Here is a 24508-nt window from a genome sequence, read left to right as displayed (position 1 = left end):
CCTCAGGTGGATTTTGAGGAAGAGGTTGGGTGGGCAGTGGCTCTCCATTGCCCTGTTCTGGGTTAGTAGGGTCCAAAGTGGTGTGTCTTGTATTCGCCATTGTTGTGGAAGTTTGATGTCAACACTAGCTTTCTCAAGCTCTCAATGAAAGCACCAAAATGTTTACCAAGATTTTCGGAAACTATAATAATAAAAGAAAATAGAGATTAAGAGAAAGGGTTTAGAGGTTATAAGCAAGATTTTTACGTGGTTGGGGCGCTAACAAGCCTTAGTCCACGAGACAGTTGTATTATAACTTAGAGTGTCTACAAAAATGGAGTTTTCTCTTAGTTTTAGCAGAGTAACAATATGCATGCTCCCAACCCCCTTTTCTCCAGTGCTCTGTTACATGTATTTATAGGTTCACAGGAGCACTGTGCGTGGGCCGGGCTGACCCGGGCCCAATAAGGGTATAAATATTGTTGGCCTCTCTATCGGAAGCCCAAAACAGAAGAATTAAAACATCAAAGAAAAATGCTAACTTGAGCCCATTGGGCCAGCCCAAACCGTAACTATCATCCGACAAATTGGAGCTTTTGGTTTGGGCATCTCGAATTACGAGACAGATTCAGGGGACAAGATCGATCAGATCAGTGGCGGCACAGGTCTAAACCAGGGGCGTACAATCCCGAGGTGACCTTTTCCGTAGGTGAAATGTGGGGACAACTCCCACGCTTCATAGGGCGGAGTCAGGGTCATGGATGCTTAATCCTGCCAACCTTGGGGACTCGACCTGGGTCTGTTTACCTTTGTCCCTCTCCGTTTACCATAAGCCCGGATCATCCACCAGGAGCTCGGATCGTTTACCAGGCTTTGGGACCATTCGTACTGATCCCGACTGTTACCCCCAGCCAGTTGAACCGTCTCCCGGAAGACCGTCCCGGACAATACTTCCTGGACGCCTTTCGAGCCTCGCCCAGAATTAGGCTGTCGATATCCATCCTGCTCCTTGCCAAACGGGCCTGGACCGGGCCCAACCTTAATTGGGCAGTTAGTGGGCCTGGAACGCGGTCCCGGGCCCACGGCTTGGATAGTTCGAGATTATCTATCATCCTAGAATAATGATCAAAGAATAGGCTTTGGCAGATTTCATTATCGAATGCACAGGGATCTCCAACGAGGAAGTCATAACCCCAGCCCCCGAGCTGTGGAGACTTTATGTCGATGGATCCTCCAATGAAAATGGATCGGGGGCAGGGATCATTCTAATCACCCCAACAGAAAATCGCTTCCACTCGACACTAAGGTTTGGCTTCGAGGCAGCAAACAATGAGGCTGGATATGAGGAGTAGTTAGCAGGACTTCAGATAGCCACCAAGCTCAAATAAAAAGCCATTCATTGCTATAGCGACTCACAATTGGTTGTGAACCAAGTCCTGGATGAATATTAGGCTCGTGGTATAAAAATGGCAGCTTACCTGGAAAAAGTAAAAGCAGCATCCAGAGGGTTTGAGTTCTACGCTATAGAACAAGTCCCCCGAGAGCAAAATTCAAATGCAGACACATTGGCCAAGCTTGCCACGACTAACAAAGTTGATACACTCAATGTGGTCCCAGTAGAATTTCTACCAACCCTGAGTATAACCGAGTCTGATGAAGAATATGTAAATATCACTACAAGAGAAAGTGTCTTCAATAAGACAAAAAAAGTATTATCAAATGTCTACCATAATACTTTTCAATGTCTTAAGGAAAGCGGTGCTATCATAGGTTAGAGGACTTTCATAATGCTTTTTTCTAGTTATAACGAAATATTATTGTATAGTCTATCATAACACTTTTATAGCATTATTTCAATATAAAGACAAGTGTTACATTTTGTCGTTAATTATAGTTTACATAACACTTTAAACTGCTTATAACAAAGTATTGTAGTATAACTTACAATAACATTGTTTTTGTATTGGATTTGAATTTGTATGTGCTACTTTGTGTTATGTGTAATAGTTTTTTAGCACATTTTTACATTTATTTCATTTTATTATACTTTTTTCAAATAATCTTAATTAAATATATAAAGCACTTAAAATGAAAACAATTTATTTAAACATACTAGTAATTAGGCTCGTAGCACAAATTCATTAAATAATAATACTTATTTTGTTGTCTTAAATCAACTTAATGTACAAACAACAAAAGAGTCCCAGTCTTAAAACATTTAAAATATTCAAAAGTGAAAGTCACAAGTTATGATCTACGAACTATCAGCAAGACTAAGCGTTCAATTCAACACTATCAATTCTTCTTTTGCATCTTGCTGTAGAATCTCGTATACAGTCATACTTCAATGAACAAGAATCATTCTTAAGACAAATCCATGTATATAAAATGTGAGTAAACAGCTCCCAAGCCTATACTTGCTTTTGGGTTGTCCACGCTTATAAAGCCTGAGAAGATTTATCCTATAAACTACTGCTAGAGGTGTTGTCCATGAGCTTGCTTCTTTGCCTTGCAGCTATATAAAAGCCTATAATTACACTCCAGAAGACTAGTCTTCATGCAAGGTTTTCCATTGTGAGAAAGTTGTGCAAATCTCCAAAGTTTTTCAAGCCAAAAAATTCCGAGGTAGTATTTGTGTATGTCAAATAAGGCATCTAAAAACATAAAATATGTACATTAGATTAGTTGGCAAAGATCCAATTTTGAACTTATATTAACACATGTCATATCCTTCCAATTCAAACAAGTTATCAGTGATACACATACAAAAGTCTATTAATATAATGACACAAAAATAAAAGGCAAAATAATACTTAATTTAAAAACATATATTTTTCCAAATAAAAGAGGCAATCACACTAACTCATATCATGATATAATGTATATATATAGTGCTCAAAATTAAATATATTATTATCCCCTTTTCAGAATATATATATTATTGTACTCTTGTGACCACTCCAATATGTAACAAAAATTTGGTATAGGTCTTGTCAAAGTACAAATTCATTGATAGAAGATATAATAATGACAAAATAATAATAATTCGACTTGATGAGACTACTAAAAGACCTTAAAAGATTAAAAATAAAAAGACTACACTAAAAGTTTGATTGTCTTCTATTTTTTTTCTAATGTAGTAAAATAAATTAATGTTTGGGTTAAATAATATGACAATTAACGTGATACACATGTGGTCTTGATTAAATGAACCACTTATTATATACACATATGTAAATATCATATATAGTAATATCAAGATTAGTATAAACAAAAAATATATTATTTAATTTATCATTAGGTGTGGTTTCTTTCCTTATATAAAGAGAAAATAATATGCATCATGTCTAATCAATACTAAATAATATATATATATATATACACTAATAAAGAAATGGCAACAAATAGCATATAAATCCATATAAATAATTTCATGTGCAAATTTTCATGTAATTTGTTCGCCTCACTAATTCAAAAGAAAACGAATAATGACCACTTGCTCATAAAATAAATATAGTTTTATTTCTTCTTTTATATATATATATATATATATCAAATCTGCTCTACAAACTAGACTCAAATAGTTTAAAAAATTATTGCTCGGCACCATATATCATCTTAGCAATTAGTAAGATATAAAATTCATTAAAAAGTAAATGTTAGTTTAGGTAAAAATAATGATATATTCATTATTGTGATCAAAACACTTCAACTCAACAAAAAACAGAGTTAAAGTTAAAGGCATAACAAAAACAGAGAACAAATCTATAATATATGTTCATTCACATAAATACAATGATAAATCTTACCATAAATTATTACTAAAAAAAATTGTCCTTATAACAATATCAACCAAACGAAACTAAAAAAATTATTTTAGTCTAGTAAGTTTAGACCAGATAATCTTTTCAATAATTAAATAGTCTAATATTGAACCGTAGGTATAAATTTGTTGATAAATGAATTGTAATTAGAACAAGGCATTTACCAAATAGCATAAATTGCATTAGGACATGAAGAAAATTAATACTATACATAGACTCAATTAAATTGAGAATAATCACCCTGCATAATGCACAACCATAGGCATATAAGCTCATAAATGCATTGAATAATAAATTCAGAACTAACACAACTGATAACTAATTTAAGTTTTATGTAACAGCAATAGCTGCTAAATAAAATGAAAGAAATGGCAGGACCAACCATTTTAACTTATTGCATCCAAAATAGAATTAATACAAATGACAATAACAGGGTTTTGAGAGGCCATTTAACAAACGGTTGGTGTGTACCTCATTTGTTTGAATTAGATTATATTATATGTATAGGTTCATGCTCCACCAAAATCTGTGTTTTTCTATTTTTTCTTAATGGTATAACTATGTGTTATACCCAAAAATTGGAGAATGCACCCTAGGAGGCTAAGGAGAATGCATCTAGGAGAGTGCCTCCTAGGAGGGCTAAGAGGGTGGTCCTAGGAGACCCCAAGGAGGGTGTGGTCCTAGGAGACCCCAAGGGTGTGTAGGAGGCAAGCCTCCCAAGATTTTCTAAGTGTTGGCTCGAACGTGTCCAAGGTAAATAGCTAAGGAGGAGGAGTCTCATGCAAGAGAATGGAGACTTAGACTTTCATAAGGAAAGTCTATACAATGTTCGATCGGACATGTTTGGGAGATGCTAAAGAAGGTTCCCTCAATATTGTCCAAGGTGAGGTTCCCTCAATGTTGTTCAAGGTGAGGTGCCAAGGAAGTTGCCTCGGACCACCTTAGTCCGAGGAGAAGCCAAGGAGATTGGTTCAAGGAGGAACATGGCATGCTAGAGGAGAGTGCATGTTAGAGGAGAGTGCATGTTAGAGGAGAGAAGTGCATCTCCTACCACCATGCACGTTCAACCCACCACCATGCACGTTCAACCTACCACCATGCACGTTCAACCTACCACCATGCACGTTCAACCTACCACCATGCACGTTCAACCAGCCCTTGCATGGGTAGCGAGTAGGAGGTGGACCAACTAGCTAGAGGAGACTAAGTCAGATACAACTTCAACAACATGCGCGGGAATCTCTCATTCTTCCCACAAATGGGGAGTTTGTTACATTTTGAATGTTGAATGTTTATTTGTAATATAAATATAATAAATATAGTAAAATATCCCTATTATGAGGGGATATCAGTTGAGGATCCCATCTCTATAAATAGAGAGCTTATGAGATGAGAGGACCCCTTCTGCTTATTCTTTCTAGAGAGATAAAATTGGGTCTGTCTATTCTAGAGAGAGAAAGTGCTGAAATTAGAGAGAATTCTTGTATTTTCACAATTTATACTGAAGAAACTCAGTTGGCATAGTCCATCTGATCTTGAGTATAGATTTATAAATCACAACTCTAAGTGGATTAGGCTATTACCGACAATCGGGGCTGAACCACTATAAAAATTCTGTGTTATTTACTTTTCTTGTTTATACCGTCTGTTGTCGTTTACATTCTCTTGAAGGTTCGTCGTATTTGACGTTCTCACGTCGTTGGCTAAAAACGCAGTCAACACTATGAATTACTATTCCAATTACTATATATATCTAACTGAGCTCTTTCAAGTTTCAATACTATTAAATAAAATGTGAAAACAAAAGGAAATTCATTTGAATTATAAACTCAGTACCTAATCATTTAGTGCAATTTCTGACAATATTTGCTAGCTTGTAGAACTTGATCTTTTGTAGAAGCCATCATTTAATTTGAACTAATTTGGGGTTGCAACAACTTTGAGATTAAAAGAAATGAATCAAACCTACTTGGATATCTCTATCTATACATATAGTCTCAAGAAATACTAGAATACTCTTCAATCTTTTAGGCTTTCCTACAGAAAACATCTATAATTCTAAACTACATTACATAAATAGAGCCTAGCTTGTAAAGTTATCATAAGTGGCAATTTGTAAACATGACATTCAAGATCAAACATGGTCCTACAAATTTTTATATAACTATTATTATGAAAGTTCTATTGTAGGAAATATCATCTTTCTATTACAAATTAAAATTTAAAAAAAGACAATTAAAAATTTCACAACATCATAAATAATTAAATGAAGAGACATCACCCACAATTGATTTATATATATATATAATATCTCCCTGTGTGAATAGTAAACTAATTACTTCTTCAAAGTGTTTTTTTCTTTTATTTTATTCTTACATTTTGAACATTCAAGTGATTCCAGAAATCACAATAGGTAGTATACCAAAATCAAGATGGGTATAAAATTAAAATGAAAAGAAGACGAGAGAGAAAAAATATTACCAACGTTACTACTACTTTCTGAAAAAAAAAATATATTACCACCTAAAAATATCCTCAAATCAACATGAATAGAAATAAACATGAAGAAAAAAAAATTGAGATGAACAAAGAACCTTAAGGAATTCTTTTAAAGATCAAATCTATTAAGTCTTTAAACACTTCCATATGTCTTATGCTCAGGGAATGCTCACAAAGTCATTCTTGACTATTTACCAAAAGTCTTTCCATAAAGAAATATATAAATCTATTAAAAAAAGATAGATTTTACATTGAGAGAAAACAGAAAACAAATAAGGTCATTAAATATAAGAATTGAAACTTACCACACTTGGTTGGAATGTTAGATTAAAATGAAATATAGGTATATGAACAATTATATACATGTAGGCGAAATTGATATATATATATATTGAACATATACGAAGAGAGGATCGAATATTATATACCTCCAGCCATTGCAATTGATAACCTCGATCTAGCTTTAGATCTACAAAAGAAAAAGAAAAGAATTAGAACGAGTACTCAGGCTTCCAAGCTCTCACTAACTCATTTAGATGGAGTTACTGAAAGTCAGAACGAGCAGCGAGCTTGGGGACCGGTACTCTATATTTATAGAGTGAGACATACCATCAGAGTCTCTGCCACATATTGAGATATTCTCTCAATCAGTTGGGATATGAAAAATCGGGTAACAACAAAATTAGGTAACAAATAATGTTGACCATTAATTAGAATATTTTGTCAATAAATTAAATATTGACTTTAATATATTAAATCAATTAGTTGTAACAAATTGATTTTGTATACCAAATAAATAAATATTCTAACATTCTCTCACTTGGTCAGCATTTAAATTAATGTATTACTTAAGCTTGACGATCATCCATGTTAGATAATAAACACATGAATCATGGCGATAGGTCCTCTTTTTATGACGAGCATTATCTTCCATGTATTACAATATATTTATTATATAACAATGTACTTTATGTGACTATGTACTTAAACGAATAAACCATATGTTTATTCAGGTCCTATAAAATTTTCTCAAAAAAAATTAAAATGCGCATAAATATGAGAAAACATCAAAATAAGAGTTTCATTGATAATAACTTCAGTTTGTACAATAAATTTACATAAGGAAACCAAGTCCACTGTTCACTACATGATCCTTGAATTTATGAGGTGGCAAGCCTTTCGTCATAGGATCAGCAATCATCAATTCAATGCTAATGTGTTGAATGACCACTTTATTTTCTTTAACACATTCTCTCACGGCTAAGTACTTGATGTCGATGTGCTTGCTTCGACTACCACTCTTGTTGTTCTTAGCCATGAATACAGCAGCTGAATTGTCACAGAACATTCTCAATGGCCTAGATATGGAATTTACAACTCTAAGGCCTGAAATGAAACTCTTTAGCCATACACCATGCGATGTAGCCTCAAAACACAAAATGAACTCGGCTTCCATAGTAGAAGTAGCAGTCAAGGTCTGTTTGTTACTCCTCCATGATATAGCTCCACCGGCAAACATAAACATGTAACCCGAGGTTGATTTACATGAATCAGTATAACCAGTGTTATCCCAAAATTTGAAAATGATGATGTGGCAATAGAAATGACAAGTGGCATGGAATAGTTGGGTGATCTGGCTTAGCAGTAGCCCAATACATCAGTGAAGAGTTTGGACTGCTTGAGAGATGTCATGACCAAGCCAAGTGCACCTGAGGAGAGTACTTGGGCTAGGGTATGCCCGGTCGGACTTTGGTCCGAGGAGCACTCCAAGAGGTCCGGTCGGACCTTGATCCGAGGAGAGCCAAGAGGTGTGTTCGGACCTTGGTCTGAGGAGAGCCTAGAGGTGTGGTCGGACCTTGGTCCAAGGAGACCCCAAGGCTGTGGTCCGAGGTGAGCCCAAAAAGTGACTGGTCGGACTTTGGTCCGAGGAGCAGTCCAAGGTGACTAGTCGGACTTTGGTCCGAGGAGAGTCTAAGGGGTATGGTCCGTATGCAGGTGTCCAACATGCATATGTCCGACCAGCACTTGTGTGTGTCCAACATGCACGTGTTTGACCAGAAGACGATATTCATCAACCAAATAGACTAGACTGCGTCAAATTCCCAGAAACGGCTTCAGCAAGAATCGGTCTGGGCATCGCGGGAATCTCTCACTCCTCACTCAAATTGAGGACTATGTTGCATTTTTGAATATTTTGTGTAATTTAAATATAATATGAGTAATAGAATATCCCGATCCTAGGGGGATATCAGTTTAGGATCCCAAGCCTATAAATAGAGGGTTGATGGGATCAGAAAAGGATTTTTTGGCAATTTGAAATTTGGTCTGAGTTTCTAGAGAGAGAAAGTGTGTTTTCCTTGAGAGAGAACCCCTTTTTGTATTCTAAGAATTTACACTGAAGAAACTCAGTTGACACTGGTTCATCTGATCTTGAGTGTAGATAAAGTAATCAAATCTCTAAGTGGATTAGGCTATTACCGACTGATCGGGGCTGAACCACTATAAAAATCTTGTGTGTTATTTACTTTCTTTGATAAAACTGTCTGTGTCGTTTAAATTCTCTTGAAGGTTTATCGTTTTTGACGTTCTCACGTCGTTGGCTAAAAACACAGTCAACAACCAGCAAAGTCTGAATCTGAGTAGCCAACTACTTCTAGGTTATCGGTTCGTCTGAACATGAGTTTGTAATCCTTAGTACCCTGAAGATACCTCATAACTTTCTTTGCAGCTTTCCAGTGGTCTAATCCTGGGTTACTCTGAAATCTTCCTAGCATTCTGACAGCAAAGGCAATGCCGAGTCTTGTACACACCTGAGCATACATTAAGCTTCCAACAGCAGAAGCATATGGGATGTTCTTCATTTCTTCCTTTTCAAAATCATTCTTTAGACACTGGCTCAAATTTAATTTATCACCCTTAACGATAGGAGCAACACTCGGTGAACAATCTTTCATCTGAAATCACTCTAAAACTTTGTTAATGTAGGTTTCTTGAGATAGACCTAAGATACCTTTGAATCTATCTCGATGGATCTTAATACCAATGACATAAGACGCATCACCCATAGCTTGAAGAAAAAATAAAAAAATGAAAGTGCAGAAAAAATTGACTCAGAATCAAATTTACTCTCTAAATTCGTAATTAAAATCTGACCTAACCCTAATTAAAACATAAAGTATGAATTTATACTGAAAAAAAAAAATCAATTTCCTCTTTTTTTCAAAGGCGGGCCGCGACTTGGCCTTTCCTAGGTCGTGGCCCGTGTCTTCTTTAAGCCCTTCAGCATCTGGTTAGGCCCTCTAGGTGCAGCGGCCCTCTAAACCCAGGTCGTGGCCCACGTGTTGATGCGTCTCCTGGGTTTTGCCTCTGTTTCTTCTAGCGTTGCGACTCTATTGACCAAGTCGTGGCTCTAATTCCTTTCAACAAACCTTCAACCTCTGACTTTGCTAGAGTCACGACCCTTAAGACCATGCTGCGACTCTAATTCTATTTTTTTTTTCAGATTTTAACCTTTCAACATCCTTCCTTCATCGAAAACTTATTATAACTCATCCTTAGCGCCACTTTGAGTCAAGCAACCACTGAAAGCTCCCTTTTTCACCATTTCCTCTTCTTTTCACATTTATCTCATGATTCATAGCACCTACCTACAATAAAGACAAACACAAGCGTAATCTTGCACAAAACAAACAAAAACACTCAAGATTACCACAAAAGCACATCTTATAATGACACTAAAATGGAGTTATCAAATTTTCGTGAAAAAAAGGAATAAAGGTTGTAGGTAAAATATTGCTTTATGGTTTAGTCTTTAAGTTCATTCTCTTCTTGTTCTTTTGATGGTTATTTGGGAGATATGATTCTTGGTTAGGGTTCATAATCTCTAAGGTGGTGGTGTTTCATAGTGGTTCGGCCTACACATCTACTTAAGGTATTATTGGTTATTTTTTAAGGATGTTTGGTGTTGGTATTAGGGTAAGTTTGATTTATGGGAATGGAATATTTATGATTAATGAAATAAGGCTACTTGTTGCATGGCTTATGCAAATGGGTTCTTGGGCATATAACTTAGCTATTTAAGCATGTTATGGTCCAAATAAGGTTATTGTTATTTTGTGGATAGGCTTTGATCATTAAATGAGATCACTTTCTCCTTTTTCAAAGACGCCACACACACGCCAAGGTAAGGAGGTTAAACATGTTTGCTTGAATGTTAATGATTATGGAATGCATGTTGTATGCTAAATGTTTTAGGGTATGTACTTGAGAAGGTAAAAGGTGGAGAAAGGTAGCCACAATTTTGACCATAGTGGTCGTATAGAGGACCACAAGTACTTCCTCATAGTATCTATCCTATTTACATGCGTAGTGCGCGCATCACTTTTCTGTATGATGTTTCTATGTCTTGTTATGATATGAGATTATGGTTGGCTATATGAGGTTTGCTTTATGTTGATGTTTGGTTTGATTTTCCATACTGGGCTTTAGCTCACCCCCTTTTTCATCGGGCAAGATTTGATTATGTAATTGTAATGACCCAAATTCGCTAATAAGGCTTAAGGGCCTTGATTAGTGTGCATGGAGGGCATAATGGGAATTGTGTGTGACTTTAATGAGTAAAATGCATGATTATGATTTAAAGCATGTTATATGACTATTTGAATATTTGAGATGCATGACTATGTGTATTAGTATGCATGTAGGCCCTAATTAGGTTAGAAGGGCATAATCGTAATTTTGGCCGTTGCGGGCATAACTGTATATATGTGCGATAATTGTTGAGACCACATTATTATATGGATATATCTGTGATCTGTGACTCGAGATGATCCTAGTGAGTGGTTTATTGAAAAAGTCATGGCGGGGATTTATACCCGGCTCTGGGTGAGTTGGGGGTATAAATGGGAATTTAGTGAGTATATTGGAGTCTATGTTGACATCGAGGAATATTATTGGTGGTTAATTAGGCATAGGGAAGTAAGCGGGAAAATATTAGAGACACTCGAGGAACTAGCGGGAATAGGGTGAAATGACCAAAATGCCCTTAAGTGGATTAAAGTACTTGAGATTAAAGGGGAAGGCATTAAGGTCATTTGGCTTGCAAGGGATAGATATGCTGAGGCTTTATACTTAGTGGGAATTGTAGAAAAGGGTAGAAGGCTGAGAAAGAAAGAAAATAAGGAAAAGAAAGAAAAAGAAAGGGGAGAAAAACAGGGCATTTTCCAAGGGTCGGTTTATGCTTTCTTCATCAGTTTCTTGAGTATTTTTTGGAGCAAAACTCATAGAGGAGCTAGGTTAGGCTTAGCATCAAGAATCCTAAGCTAGGCTTGGATAATTGGCAAAGGTTTAGCAAGAACATCCTAACACTTGAGGTAAGGCTTTGTAGTTTCTTCAGTTTCTGGTTTTGGTTTTTGAACTATGGTGTATAAACTGAGTTTGATGGGAACTTTAGGGAATTCAAGACAAAAGGTGAGGAAGAGCAAGCTAAGGAGGTGTAGAGGTTGTTTTGAAATCGAAATCCCATTAAAGGTATGAAGTTCTGAACCTTAAACTTTGATATTTGACTGTGCCCTGCTGAATTCTGAGGTCTATGAGCAACAATGGTGAATTTTGAGATTAGGGATGCATGTGATTGGGTTTTGAGTATTTGGGGTGCTTGGGATGAGTGGAGTGTGTTAATAAGCTTGTTTTTTAGTTTGGTGAAGGTTTGGAGAAGTTTTGGTTAAGTTTGGCTCGAGGAAATCGCAGGAAGGGAATAGGGTGTTGCTTGTCTGTAACTAGCGCTACAGCGCTAGCCTTTGGGCGCTGTAGCGCTAGGCCATGCATGCTGAGGGGATTTTTCTTCTATTTGTAGTGCTGTAGCGCCCTCCAATGAGCGATGTAGCGCTACCCTGCTTCCAGAAAGGGATTTTAGGGTTATTTTCAAGGGTTTTTTACCAAGGGTTCGGGGTTCGATTCCACCACCTTGTTTGGTGGAACTAGGACTTCCCGGGGGCTCGGGATTGGTCCTGAGGCTAGGTTTTGGACTTGAGGTTTGGTGATGACTTTGATCTACGGTTGTGATTAGGTGAGCGCTAGGGCTTGGGAGGGATCGTGCTCAAGGAGTCAAGTGATCAAAGCTAGCGAATCGAAAGGTAAGAAAATTGCACCCGGTTATATGTTTGTGATGGGACTAAGTGCTCCCGATATTTTTATTATGTCAATGATGGTATCACGCCATGGGACATGTGATAGCGGCCTAAGGGTGCCGTACACAATATTTGCGCACAGGGCGCGGCTTGACAACTGGTAGCTGAGGACAGCTTATTATTCACTGAGCTCGGTTTAAGCGGGCCGAAGTCAGTGGGATAACGGAGGGTGCGGCCTGAGGGCGCTAACCCTAGTTATCATTTGTAAATCGATATATGATACGTGTTGATATGCTTAGTATGCTGAATACTTGGTTATTCTTAATATTTATGTGGTTGTGAACATGTTTATGCTATATGAGATGTTGAATTGGCTGTTGATTGCTTATGCACTATTGTTGTGTTTTCTTGCTGGGCCTTGGCTCACGGGTGCTACGTGGTGCAGGTAAAGGCAAAAGCAAGTTAGACCAGTCCTGAGAGGGAGAGCTGCGGGGATGAATGTACATAGCCAGTTGTTCGGTCACTTTGGCCGAGGAGTGGATCAGGACAGGGATCGCTAAACTGTTTATTTTTCCTTAGTATGGCTAACTTGTACTTAAATTGTAAATCTTTTGTAAATGGTTTAAATCTTAATATTTTTGGGATCCCATGTAAACAGAAAATGTTACTTATAAGAAACGTGACTTTTGAGACCAAAGCATTTTAACCCTAGTTCCATTACAGTTTCAGTAACACGTTCTTGATTAAATGACTTGATTAGCAAGTCTTGCACTTTATAAACACACAGTGTAACGGTCTTGGCTATCCAGGGCATTACAGTAATGGCATGATGAGTGGGGATCATTCCAAGAAAGTGTATGTGCTCTATGAGGGGACTGCATGGACGACGGAGATCCTAAGAACACCATAGTTTATTATTAGTTTATGAAATACATTTATTTTATATTGGGACATATTTTATGTAATTGCATGTTTTGGCATTATATTTTATGAAACTCAGATCCAAATCATTTATAAAGACTACTTTCTTTTGCATTTAAAATATTTATTCAAAGAATATGCCCTAGTTAAACTTAAGAATATGCCCTACTTTCTTTTACACTTTCTTTATGAATTTCTTGGAGAAAACTTATGATCTTGGAAGCTATAGAGAGATTTGAAAGTGTAATCAATTCTATCAAAACTCTAAAAGACCCATTTTATAGTGTAGGCACTATCATTAAGTCTAACCAATAGAATTAGAACTGTTGAACACATCATTTGGAGCTTGAAATACGTATTTGTACGGAGACCTCAGGTGATGCAAGGCAATGCATCGCCTACTGCGCCTCATAGAGAATTTCAAACTTTAGGCAATGCATCGCCTACAAGGAGGTGATGCAACGACATATATGCAGGTCTAACTTCTCAAAAATGACCTTAAACACCTCCAAATGCTCCCAAACTTTTTGGGCATCCTTAGATACCTTAATGTATCACTTTAGACCTAAACATACAATTTTTAAATGCCTACAACAAAAAGTCAAATTTCACGTCTTCATTATGTGAAATCATTAGGGTTTTACACCTAGCTTGTATTTTACCCAATCCTAACACTTATTTCCCATGTAATTTGGGGGATTTTCCAAATGTTGAAAAAGAAAATGAATTTTGTAAGTTTGATTAATCGTTATTTTATTAATCATAGCCAAAAGGCTAATTAAATAGGTCCAGATAATAACAAATAAATACAAAAAAAATAGGAACTGACTAACAACTTATCCTAACCTAATACCAATAATCTAGTTGTACATCTAATTACTCAGTAGACTATTTCTAATTCTAAATTACAGTTTTCTACACTACCCCTCAAGTTGAAGCATAAATATCATGTTGGGATTAATGCCCTTTAAAGCATATATGTCGAAAAATATTTTATAAAATAAATAATTGAAATGAATTTTTTGCATAAATTTATTGTTTATTATTATTATTATTAGAATAATATTATATGAATATCATAAATTCTCAAATTCGCTATTGTGACTACAATCTTGTATTGGTACGAGAGGATTAAGATTGTAGCGAACGAATTTAAATAGTTCGCAGTAAAACAAAGTTATATGGAATCTTTGGATTAAATACTGTAACTACGATTCACTAGTATTATGAATACATGTAATCTAGATCCGGATTACTGGTGTAGTAGGACATCTTAGTGGATGTACTTTGTATAAAGTGGTTATAAATGAACGGGACCAGATATGTTATTAATACTTTGTACAACATTATGGAAGGAAAATCAGTCAGCCAAGTTGTTTACTTAAAGTGGATCTGCAGAAGGCATATGATACAATAGAGTGGGATTTCATAGAGGAAATGCTAGAGGCTTTCAAATTTCCAAAGAAGATTATCAATCTTATCATGATATGTGTTCGAACTCCTAAATTTTCCTTAATGATCAATGGATCTTTATGTGGTTTTTTTGCAGCAAAAAGAGGCATAAGGCAAGGAGATCCTTTGTCTCCATTACTGTTTGTCTTAGGTATGGAATACCTCTCTCGGATCATGATTAAAGTAGGATCTTGCTCAGATTATAAATATCATGTTAAGTGTAAATCTTTGAAATTGAATCATTTATGCTTTGCGGATGATCTACTAATGTTTTGCCATGGAGACTTTGTTTCGATTTTATGGATGCTTAGAGGGCTCAAGCTCTTTTCGGGGACTTCTGGCCTAGTACCAAACCAAAACACATCTGCATTCTACTGTAGTGGTATGGCAGAGTCTGAGGTTAATCGAATCACAGCCGCTTCAGGATTTTCCAGGAGTCAGTTGCCGTTCAGATACCTTGGTCTTCCAATCTGTTCTAAGAGACTCTCATCAGTAGAATGTGGCCTTATTTTAGAAAAAATGGTTCATCGAATTAGGCAATGGAGCACAAGAAACTTATCTTATATGGGCAGAGTTACTCTAATAAACTCAGTTTTACTGTCTATACATTCATATTGGGCCCAAATTCTGATATTGCCAAAGAAAGTGTTGAAGGACATTGATGCCATTTGTAGAGCTTTCCTCTGGAGAGGAATGAGTGACAATGCAGGGCCTGGACTAGTAGCTTGGCATCATATCTGCAATGCTAAAACAGGTGGAGGGCTGGGGTTTAAGAGAGTTGTGGATTGGAATATTGCAGCCATAGGAAAATACATATGGGCTATTGCTTCAAAAAAGGACAATCTATGGGTTAAATGGATACATAACATCTATTTGAAGCAAATGGATTGGTGGGATTACAAAGCTCCATTGAATAGCAGCTGGTATTGGAGGAAAATGGTGGCTGTTAAGGACATGTTTAAAGCTAAAATCGATAAGGCATCTTTTGCAGCACTGAAGTTCAGTATCAAAGTCAGCCATGATTTGTTGTTTGATTCCCCTATCAAAGTAAACTGGGCAAAGTATGTTTGGGAGAGGTTCTCTGTACCAAAACACAGATTTGTCTTCTGGTTAGCCATGATGCAGAGATTACGCACCAGAATGTTCATTCACAAGTATGATCCCTCCATTGATTCATCATGCTTATTCTGTGGAGATTTTAGTGAAGATGTTCATCACCTTTTCTTTCAATGCAAATATAGTAGAACATGTCTAATACAAGTGAAAGAATGGCTGGGCTGGAAAGTTAAAGCAGAGGAATATGGGTGCCTTCTGCATTGGATTGGGAAAACTAGAAGATGGAGCAGATTTCAGAAAAGCACTTTCACAGCAGTTCTTGCTTCTCTGATCTACCATATTTGGAGAGTGAGAAATGACCTTCTGTGGTCTCAAAAGATGTGGACCATAGATCATACCATCCAGGCAATACAAAGGGATATCAGATTGAGGATATATCCTTTAATTACAAGCAAAACAAAGTCCTTAGATAAAGATTGGTTTCAGACAATTTGTCAAAAGTAGTTAATGAGAATGTACAAAGATAATGATGTATTAATGATGGTATTAGTGGGGACACATATTGGGGAATTGTAGATTGGGAATATATAGTCATATACCATACATGGCTGTACATGAATTGGAGATTGTACATGAGTTGGTTTTTGAGCAATACAATGATCTTATTTACCAAAAAAAAAATACTTAATAATATATTTTACTTTATAAGTATTAAGTAAACATATCAATAAGATGATCATATATAAATTGATCTTAATCCTGAAGTTATTATGAACTCTTGTTTATGTCATATGAGTTCATTGGTTCACTTGTTATGGTTTGTTAATATGATCAAGCTGAAAACTTTTATTTTGGGAACTCATTGATGTAAATGGTAGGGGACATAATATACAGATATGGAATCTATACCTTTCCGAGAGGAATTAAGTAATGATTCTCTTAAGGGTTGACTTTTTTTGAAATGAAAGATTATTGAGATCAAATTCATAAATCAATTTATGAATTAACCTTCACTAGTAATGTTAATGGTACTTAAGGAAACAAGATATAATAAAGATGTTAAACGGTAATTAATTCCTACCTTAATTATGAATTATTAATTGACGATTGAATTGTATCTAGTGATTAAATCGAAGGACACTTTTTATATTTAAAAGTACTCAATAAATAAATGTTTATAATTACAAGAGTGCAATCTCATATTTTTAGTGGAATAATATTCAGATTAATAAATTAAGGTTATTATATTAAAGAGTTTTAATTAATAATATAAATTTATTGGAGCTTAAAATTATAAGTCCATAAGTTGACGTCGTTTTTCGTCAACTTAAATATGAAGAGCACTAAACAAGAATATAGAAAAAGTAGAAGGATTCAGAGGTTTTTTACATGGTTCAACAGTTAAAATATGCCTAATCCACGAGTCACTATTATTCTCACTACTCTCTCAAAGCTTTGAAGGAAAGTAATTTGACAAAGTATTCTCTAGTACAATTCATGCGTGTCCCCAAATGAATTAGTTCAGGCTATTTATAGACCTAGTTGTGAAAATATCTTCCTCCAATTCAGGGAAGTTACAATCAATCAAATAAATTTGAAATAAATACAATAAATGCATTAATTACATAATATCAGGTGACAATAGGGATTTAATATATGATAATAACGAATCCCTATGAAATAGGGATTTCCTAACAGTCTTTCTGCGTGCCAAACGCATCACTGAGCTCGATCATTATGCTGATGCGCTTTTGAGACTGAACTGGCTTCGAGCTTATCGTTCCAGTTATAGCCTCCTCCTCATCCAGTAATTTTGTCGAACTTTTCCCCCGGAGAAGGTTGGTATCTTCGAGCTTGCAACTCAGGCTCGAACAATGCGACTCGTGCTTGAGTGCTAATAACAGATCTGGAACCACTTAACAATTCGTATAAGGGTACTGCTAACATTTGTTATTTTCGAGCTCACTCTTTTCGAGCCTACACTTCGAGGCTATTTATTTATTCTCAAATTTTTGGTGTAACAACATAGGTCCCCGAGATGGCTCTATCAACATTATTCATGGTAAGAATTGAAATTGGGAAAAATCAGGGAAAGGACATATCTGGAAGAAATTTGTTCTTTGTCAAATATGTAATTGAGACAAATTATTTAATTAATATAGTTATTTTGTAAATTGGTATTTTAATTAAAAAGGATTTTTTGAAATTATATTATTAAATTAATCGGCAATTTCAAAAATGGCATTTAAATAATTGAGATAATTAATTTTAAATTAATTAGTTTTATTTATTTAAATAATTTGAAAAGATATTTTTCATAATTCAAATGGGATTTGAATTTGAAATGATATTTATTCTTTAATTAATCTTATAAGATAAGTTATCAAGTTTAGATATTTATTAATAAATAATAATCAAATAAAAGTGGTTGGAACACATCCCTGAAATCAGGGATGTGTTACAAGGTCCAAGAATAGATCTTGATATTTCTTTTATTTATTTAATAATTTGATTTTTTAATTTAATTAATTCTTATATAAATCAATCAGTTGTAAATAGTTTTAAAATACGCTTAAGAGAGAGAAGATTCTAGAGAGAAAATTATAAGCTTTACAGAGAGAGAAAAATATAACGTAATATTTGTCCTATCCTTGAAAACTATATCAAACGTAATATTCCAAGGTCTCATGAGTTAAGTACATCTTGTGAATCAAAAATTTCCTCACCATTACTCTACGTGCCCACACACATCTTGAAGTTTAGAGATACATCTTGGAAGATCTTGGTCTGAGTACTCACAAGGTTGCTTTGGATTAGATGTTCGTTATAGTACTAAAAGATAGCGAGGATTCTTGATTGTTCTACAGCTGGTAAATCCTCATCTTTTCTTTCTCTATGATTAATGTTTTACATATTAATGGATCCAGTTATTTAAAGATTGTTTAAATAAAAATATTTGAAATCTCTGGGCCTACCACCCCGTGATTTCTGGAGCGCACATAGTAAACCAGTGTCCAACAATTGGTACCAGAGATGTCATTAATCTCTACATACATTATTTTTTGTGTGGGTATAATATGCATTCTTATATTATTGTAATATGTGATGAATGGATGGATGTTTGTTTTGATGAGTGTGTGCTCTTAAGAGTCCTTAATTATATGGTGTTTTGTGTTTAGGAATTGTTCTTATTTTTTCTAGATCTACAAAATTGTAAGTCATATGGGGCATAGGATTTTTTATAATTTTATTTTCTGCATTTAAAATTATTTGCAAAAGTGTAAATCCAGCCCCGAGCCCCTAGGTGCCTCCTCAACACTTGCCACCTGCACACCAGGCGCCCAAGCCCTGCGACTGCCCAATACACCAGCCTCACCCAGTGCCTTGGCTTCAGCACACCTGGCTCCTTGAGCCTTGCCGCGCTTGGCTCCCTCGCCATGCACACCTAGCCTCACGCCCTTTGGGCACCTGATCCTCATGCCTCTACACCCTGGCTCCAGCGCGCCTTTTTTGTGCCCCTCACACCACTGTCGTGCCTCGCACACCTACCAGCCGCACATTGTCTTTGCGACTTGGTGAGTTTGTGGCTCTTTGAGCTGCCCCACCAAGTTGAACTCCAAATTGGAAACCCTAATCACATTGCTCCTCATCTGAGCCCTAGGGTGGTTGATGTTTTCCTTGAATTTTTGGGCTTGGCCCAATATTGTTAATTGGAATTTTACAATTCTAATTAAATTTTGAATTAAATGGCCCAAGTTCAAAATGGACCTAAATGACCTATTGGGCTTTAATTAGTCAAGTTCAGTATTTTTAAAAGATTGATTAAAAATTATTGAAGTCATTTATAATTCAAAATTGGGCTTGATGACATAAAATTAATAGAAGGCCCAAAAGATGGAGATAGAGATTCTACCTAAAGCATTGGTTTTATTTTTATTTTATTTTGTACTTTATTGCAAGCTTTGCAATTTTTCTAGAAATACCCAAAACACCTGGCTCACATTTATTTACTTAAATGTTTGAATGCAATGTGTTTAATAATATTTTCATGCATTATAACATGCCATAAATATTACCTACACAATATCTAATTAAAGCATGCATCTCATATTGAGTAGAAACATGTTTTGATTAGAAACGTCCTATTTGCTATACGCATTTAATGAATCATATAATTAATCTAGAACAAAGCGGTAAATTGATTTTAAGTGTTAATTTCTAGACCTATTTTATAATTAATTTTATTAGATAGGAAAATGATATTCTTAATAATTAGAGCTTTTATTGACTAGATAGTTTGAGGGTCTATTTAGTAGTTAGAATAAACCTTGTTTAATGTTTACGTGCTTAATGAGATTAGTAATTATTAGAATATCATTTGGTAAACTAATTTGATTAATTTAATTAATTAAAAAGAATAACAAGTTTTAAGAAAAACACATATTCTAAAAATAGTGAGTGGGAGCAGGAGTCATAACAATAATTCTTATGGTCTCCATTATTAGTTAACACTGATGTTTCATTAAATGGGCCTCAAAACGCCTTTGTTTGCATCCCCCTAAGGAAGGTTTCTAACTGTGTTATTATTCAAGATTAACTTCTTTAATGAATAGGAATGAATGAGGTATTTCAAGTTTGACTGACCCTAAGGCACACTCTTGAGTTAAGTCATTAATCTAAAATAATGGGTTACACTCACAAAGGTTAAGTAGGCTTTCGAGTGGACTAGTTAATCTTGACCAAACTAGCGATTGTTCGTAAGTCAAAAGAGAAAATAGTTGATTTTAAGTTTTCACTTATAGATTTCAGAAGTGTCTCAAAATTAATTTGGATTAGTCTGACCTAACGTAAGGCTGCTCTATTAATTTTCAAATTAATTTATCGTGGAATTAGTAATAATTGTTTTTATGTGTTATTTAAATTTGTTGCATTCATGCATCATATTTACTATTCCAAAAACTTGCTAATATTCATAATATATGCTGAATTCATTTTCTGTTTTATTTATATATTTCAGCAATGAGAAATAACTCAAACCTTGTTACTACTTTACTTGCAAATGAAAAACTCACTGGTGATAATTTGATGAAATTGAAATCAAACATGAACATTATGTTGATTTGTGAGAACCACAAGTTTGACTTTACTGAGGAATGTCCCGAGGTCCCTACTGCCACTGCTCCCAAAACTGCTAGGGAGAAGTATGATGCTTGGATTTTATCCAACAACAAGGCTAAATGCTACAAGCTTGCTAGTATAAGTGATGTACTTAGAAAGAAGCATGAAGACAGGGAGACTGCACATGAAATATGGGAGTCTCTTCAAGCCATGTTTGGACAGAAGTCCGATCAATGGAGACACGAGGCTACTTGTAACGCCTCAATTTCCCTAATATGGCTTAGTGCCTGGATTAGGGGGCTGGGAGGCAATAATTGAATTAATTATGTGTTATGATTATATTATTATGTGAATTATATTATGATATGATTATTCTTGCATGTTTAAGTGTATTAAATATGCATGTGGGCTCGTTTCTTATTAGAATGATATTTTCGTAATTTTGACCCGTTGAGGATATAATTGTAAATATGTGTGATACATGATTGTGCAAATTATTGAGAATTATAGAGTAACGAGAATTAATTGATGATTATTTGTTTATTAGATTATTTGGTATTGTATGAGATAATTTGTGGTTTGCGAGAATTATGCCAAATGACAATTTTTCCCTTAGGAGTAACCATTAAGGTAAAAAGGGGCAAGGGGCATTGTGGTCATTTGACCACATGAGTCAATTAACTAAGCCAGCAGCTGAGCTTAGGCTCATTCACATACAAGGCATTTCTTTGAACTTGGGAGCACTTCTCTTTGGGAAAACACACAAGGCATATCCAAGCTAGGCTGAATTGGAGTTTGAAGGGAAAATTGAAAGGAGAATTGAAGCTTTCTAGGAGGCTTATAGTTTCCAAGCTAGAGGTTCAACAAGGGTTCGAATTGGGGTAGAGGAATTCAAGTAACCCTCTGAATTTTTTACTCTCCAATGGTGCTTTTGGGTTCCAAGACTTGATTCCTAGTTTGAGTGATATGTTGTGTTTTGGGAGGAGTTTTGTATTGGGTTTTGTTGGCTAGGCTTAGTGTTAATTATTTGAGGCTAGAAACCTACTGGAAAAATTATGTTGGTTGATTTTGGGTCTCAAATTGTAGGGAAATCACAGAGTTTGTGATTTGGGGAAGAGCAACTAAGTTCTAGACAGATTTTTTATTTCTGGTGACCTAGCGCGACCACGCTAGTGTCCCAGAAATGGGAAATTGGGAATCCAATTTGAGGTATCGAGTTGTAGGCTGTGACCGCGCCAGAGGTTGGCACGACCGCGCCAGAGGTTGGCACGACCGCGCCAATGGCCCAAAAGTCCCAATATTTCTGTGGGCGTGACCACGCCAGAGGAGCTGATATGCTGAAATGCTGGTTTTTAGGGCTAGGTCCGGGGGCTCGGGGAATCTAAATTGGGAGCCTGCTTGGGGATTCGGGGGACATTTTTAGCACCCCATTGACTGGGAACCTTGATTTTTAGAGTTAGAGTTCAATTTGGAACTAAGATTCTAGGGTTAAGTCCTGATGAACATATAGTTGTGTTGTGACTAGGGTTTCCGCTAGGCTCGGGTCAGGATTAGCGCTCGGGGTCATTACATTATTCACACAAGGATCGAGGTAAGAAAGCTGAACCTGATGCGTGAGATGCATGATTAGGGCTTGTCCCCGCTATTAATGTAATATGATAGGGGCTTGGCCTAACTGTTAAATATAAACATAATTAGGGCTCGGGCCCAGTTAATGAGCATGATTATAATTATGCCTATGTATATCTATCTTAGTATATTGTAATGCATCGTGTCTGTGTGTATGATGATGTATTATATGGATGTTTAATCAGACTGGGTAGCTCAGCTTATAAGTCGAGAATCTATCTGTTGCATCTGATTAAAGCCCAACCTGCTAGTTGAGGGTTTATTTTGTTTAAAAAGGGCTCGGCTTATAAGTCGAGAGTTTACAAAGCTCGACTTATAAGTCGAGGATCTGCAAGGCTCGGCTTATAAGTCATGATCAGCATTATGTGCATCGAGCGTAGGCCGTTATGGCTAGGCCACCCTGAGAGTGCATTATGCACTTGACTGGCTCGAATGCCATATGAATAAATGGGAGTGGGACACGCACTTGTGTGACCCTATGGTCACTTACTTGTACAGTGTGTATGCTTGGTTCCAGTTATTACTGTTAAGCATGTTGCTATGTTCTCTGAACTATCTAAATTTGTTAATATGTTTTCTTGCTGAGTCTTTTGGCTCGCAGATGCTTTGTGGTGTAGGTAAGGGTAAGGAGAAGCTTAGCCAGCCATGAGTTGGAGAGTGTTAGAGGCGATGTGTACATATGCAGTTCACTTGACCACCACGATCGAGGTATCGCAGGGGAACTAGGGTTGGACCTTGTTTTGCCGCTAAGGACGGCTCATTTTGTAAACCCTGAGTTGTAAACAATTTTTAAACTTGTATTTTGGGATCCCAGGTAAAGACTAAAGTTTTCTTTTAATGGAAATGTTTATTCCTTGACCAAGATTTTTAATACCTGAACTCTTAGTGGCTTAGTCACATGTTTTAGTCGAAATGACTGGTTTAGCGAGTCTTGCGCTAATTTAAACACATGTGGTAACAGACCCTAATTAGCAGGGCGTTACACTACTAGAGCCTATATGAACATGAAAATGAAGAAAGGAGTTTCTGTCAGAGAATATGTTCTTAACATGATCAATACAATGCATGATGCGGAAGTTCATGGAGCAACAATTGATGAGAGGATTCAAGTTAGCATGATTCTTGAATCACTCACACTAGCTTTTTCCACATTTACTACCAACTATGTTATGAACAAGTTGGTGTATAATATGACTCAGCTGTTAAATGAGTTGCAGACTTTCAAATCACTCAATAAGAGTGATTCAAAAGTAGAAGAAGCAAATGTTGCTAATTCTAAACCTTCCTCTTCAAAAGGGAAAAATAAGAAGAGAGATAAATCCAATAGAAATGACAATGACAAACACAAAAAGAAGCCTAAAAAGTCATCTAAAGGCAAGAAGAACAAAGAGAATAAGGATAACAAAACTTCCAAGAAAAAGCAACCCAAATGGACATGCTTTCATTGTGGAGTTGAGGGTCATTGGAATAGAAGTTGTCCTAAGTATCTCTCAGAACTAAAAGAGGAGAAGAAAGATAAATATGATTTACTTATTTTAGAAGATTGCTTAGTGAAAGATGATACATCATCATGGATTTTAGATTCTGGTGCCACTAACCATGTTTTCTTTTCTTTATAGATTCTTAGTTCTTCAAGGGAGCTTGCTGATGAGGAGGTGACTATGAGGGTTCGCAGTGGTCAGGTCATCTCTGCCAAAGCAGTTGGACAATGTTTATTTTATTCCTGGATTTACTAGAAACTTAATTTCAGTTTCTATGTTGTATGAACAAGATTTTGATATTTATTTTAATAATAATCCAACTGTATCTCAAGATCTAGTATTGAAATATGTAATGCAAAATTTGATGATGGGTTGTATAAACTTAAGGCAAAAGAGCGATTTGTATACAACTCGGAAATGT

General features: G+C 35.9%; 1 protein-coding gene across 1 annotated transcript in view; it reads left to right on the top strand.

The window, feature by feature from the left end:
• The window catches only part of LOC133814771 (uncharacterized), a 64353-nt gene extending 47990 nt beyond the window's left edge, over positions 1-16363 (top strand). The window contains exon 3 of the mRNA XM_062247690.1: positions 14901-16363. Within this exon, the coding sequence (XP_062103674.1) occupies positions 14901-16363 (1463 nt within the window). The remainder of the gene's footprint in view (positions 1-14900) is intronic.
• The last annotated feature ends 8145 nt before the right edge of the window (positions 16364-24508 follow it).

Source organism: Humulus lupulus, chromosome 2, assembly GCF_963169125.1.
Source record: "Humulus lupulus chromosome 2, drHumLupu1.1, whole genome shotgun sequence".
NCBI classification, from domain to species: Eukaryota; Viridiplantae; Streptophyta; class Magnoliopsida; order Rosales; family Cannabaceae; genus Humulus; species Humulus lupulus.
The sequence above is the reverse complement of the archived record's forward strand: the minus strand, read 5'-3'. Positions and strand labels throughout refer to the sequence as shown.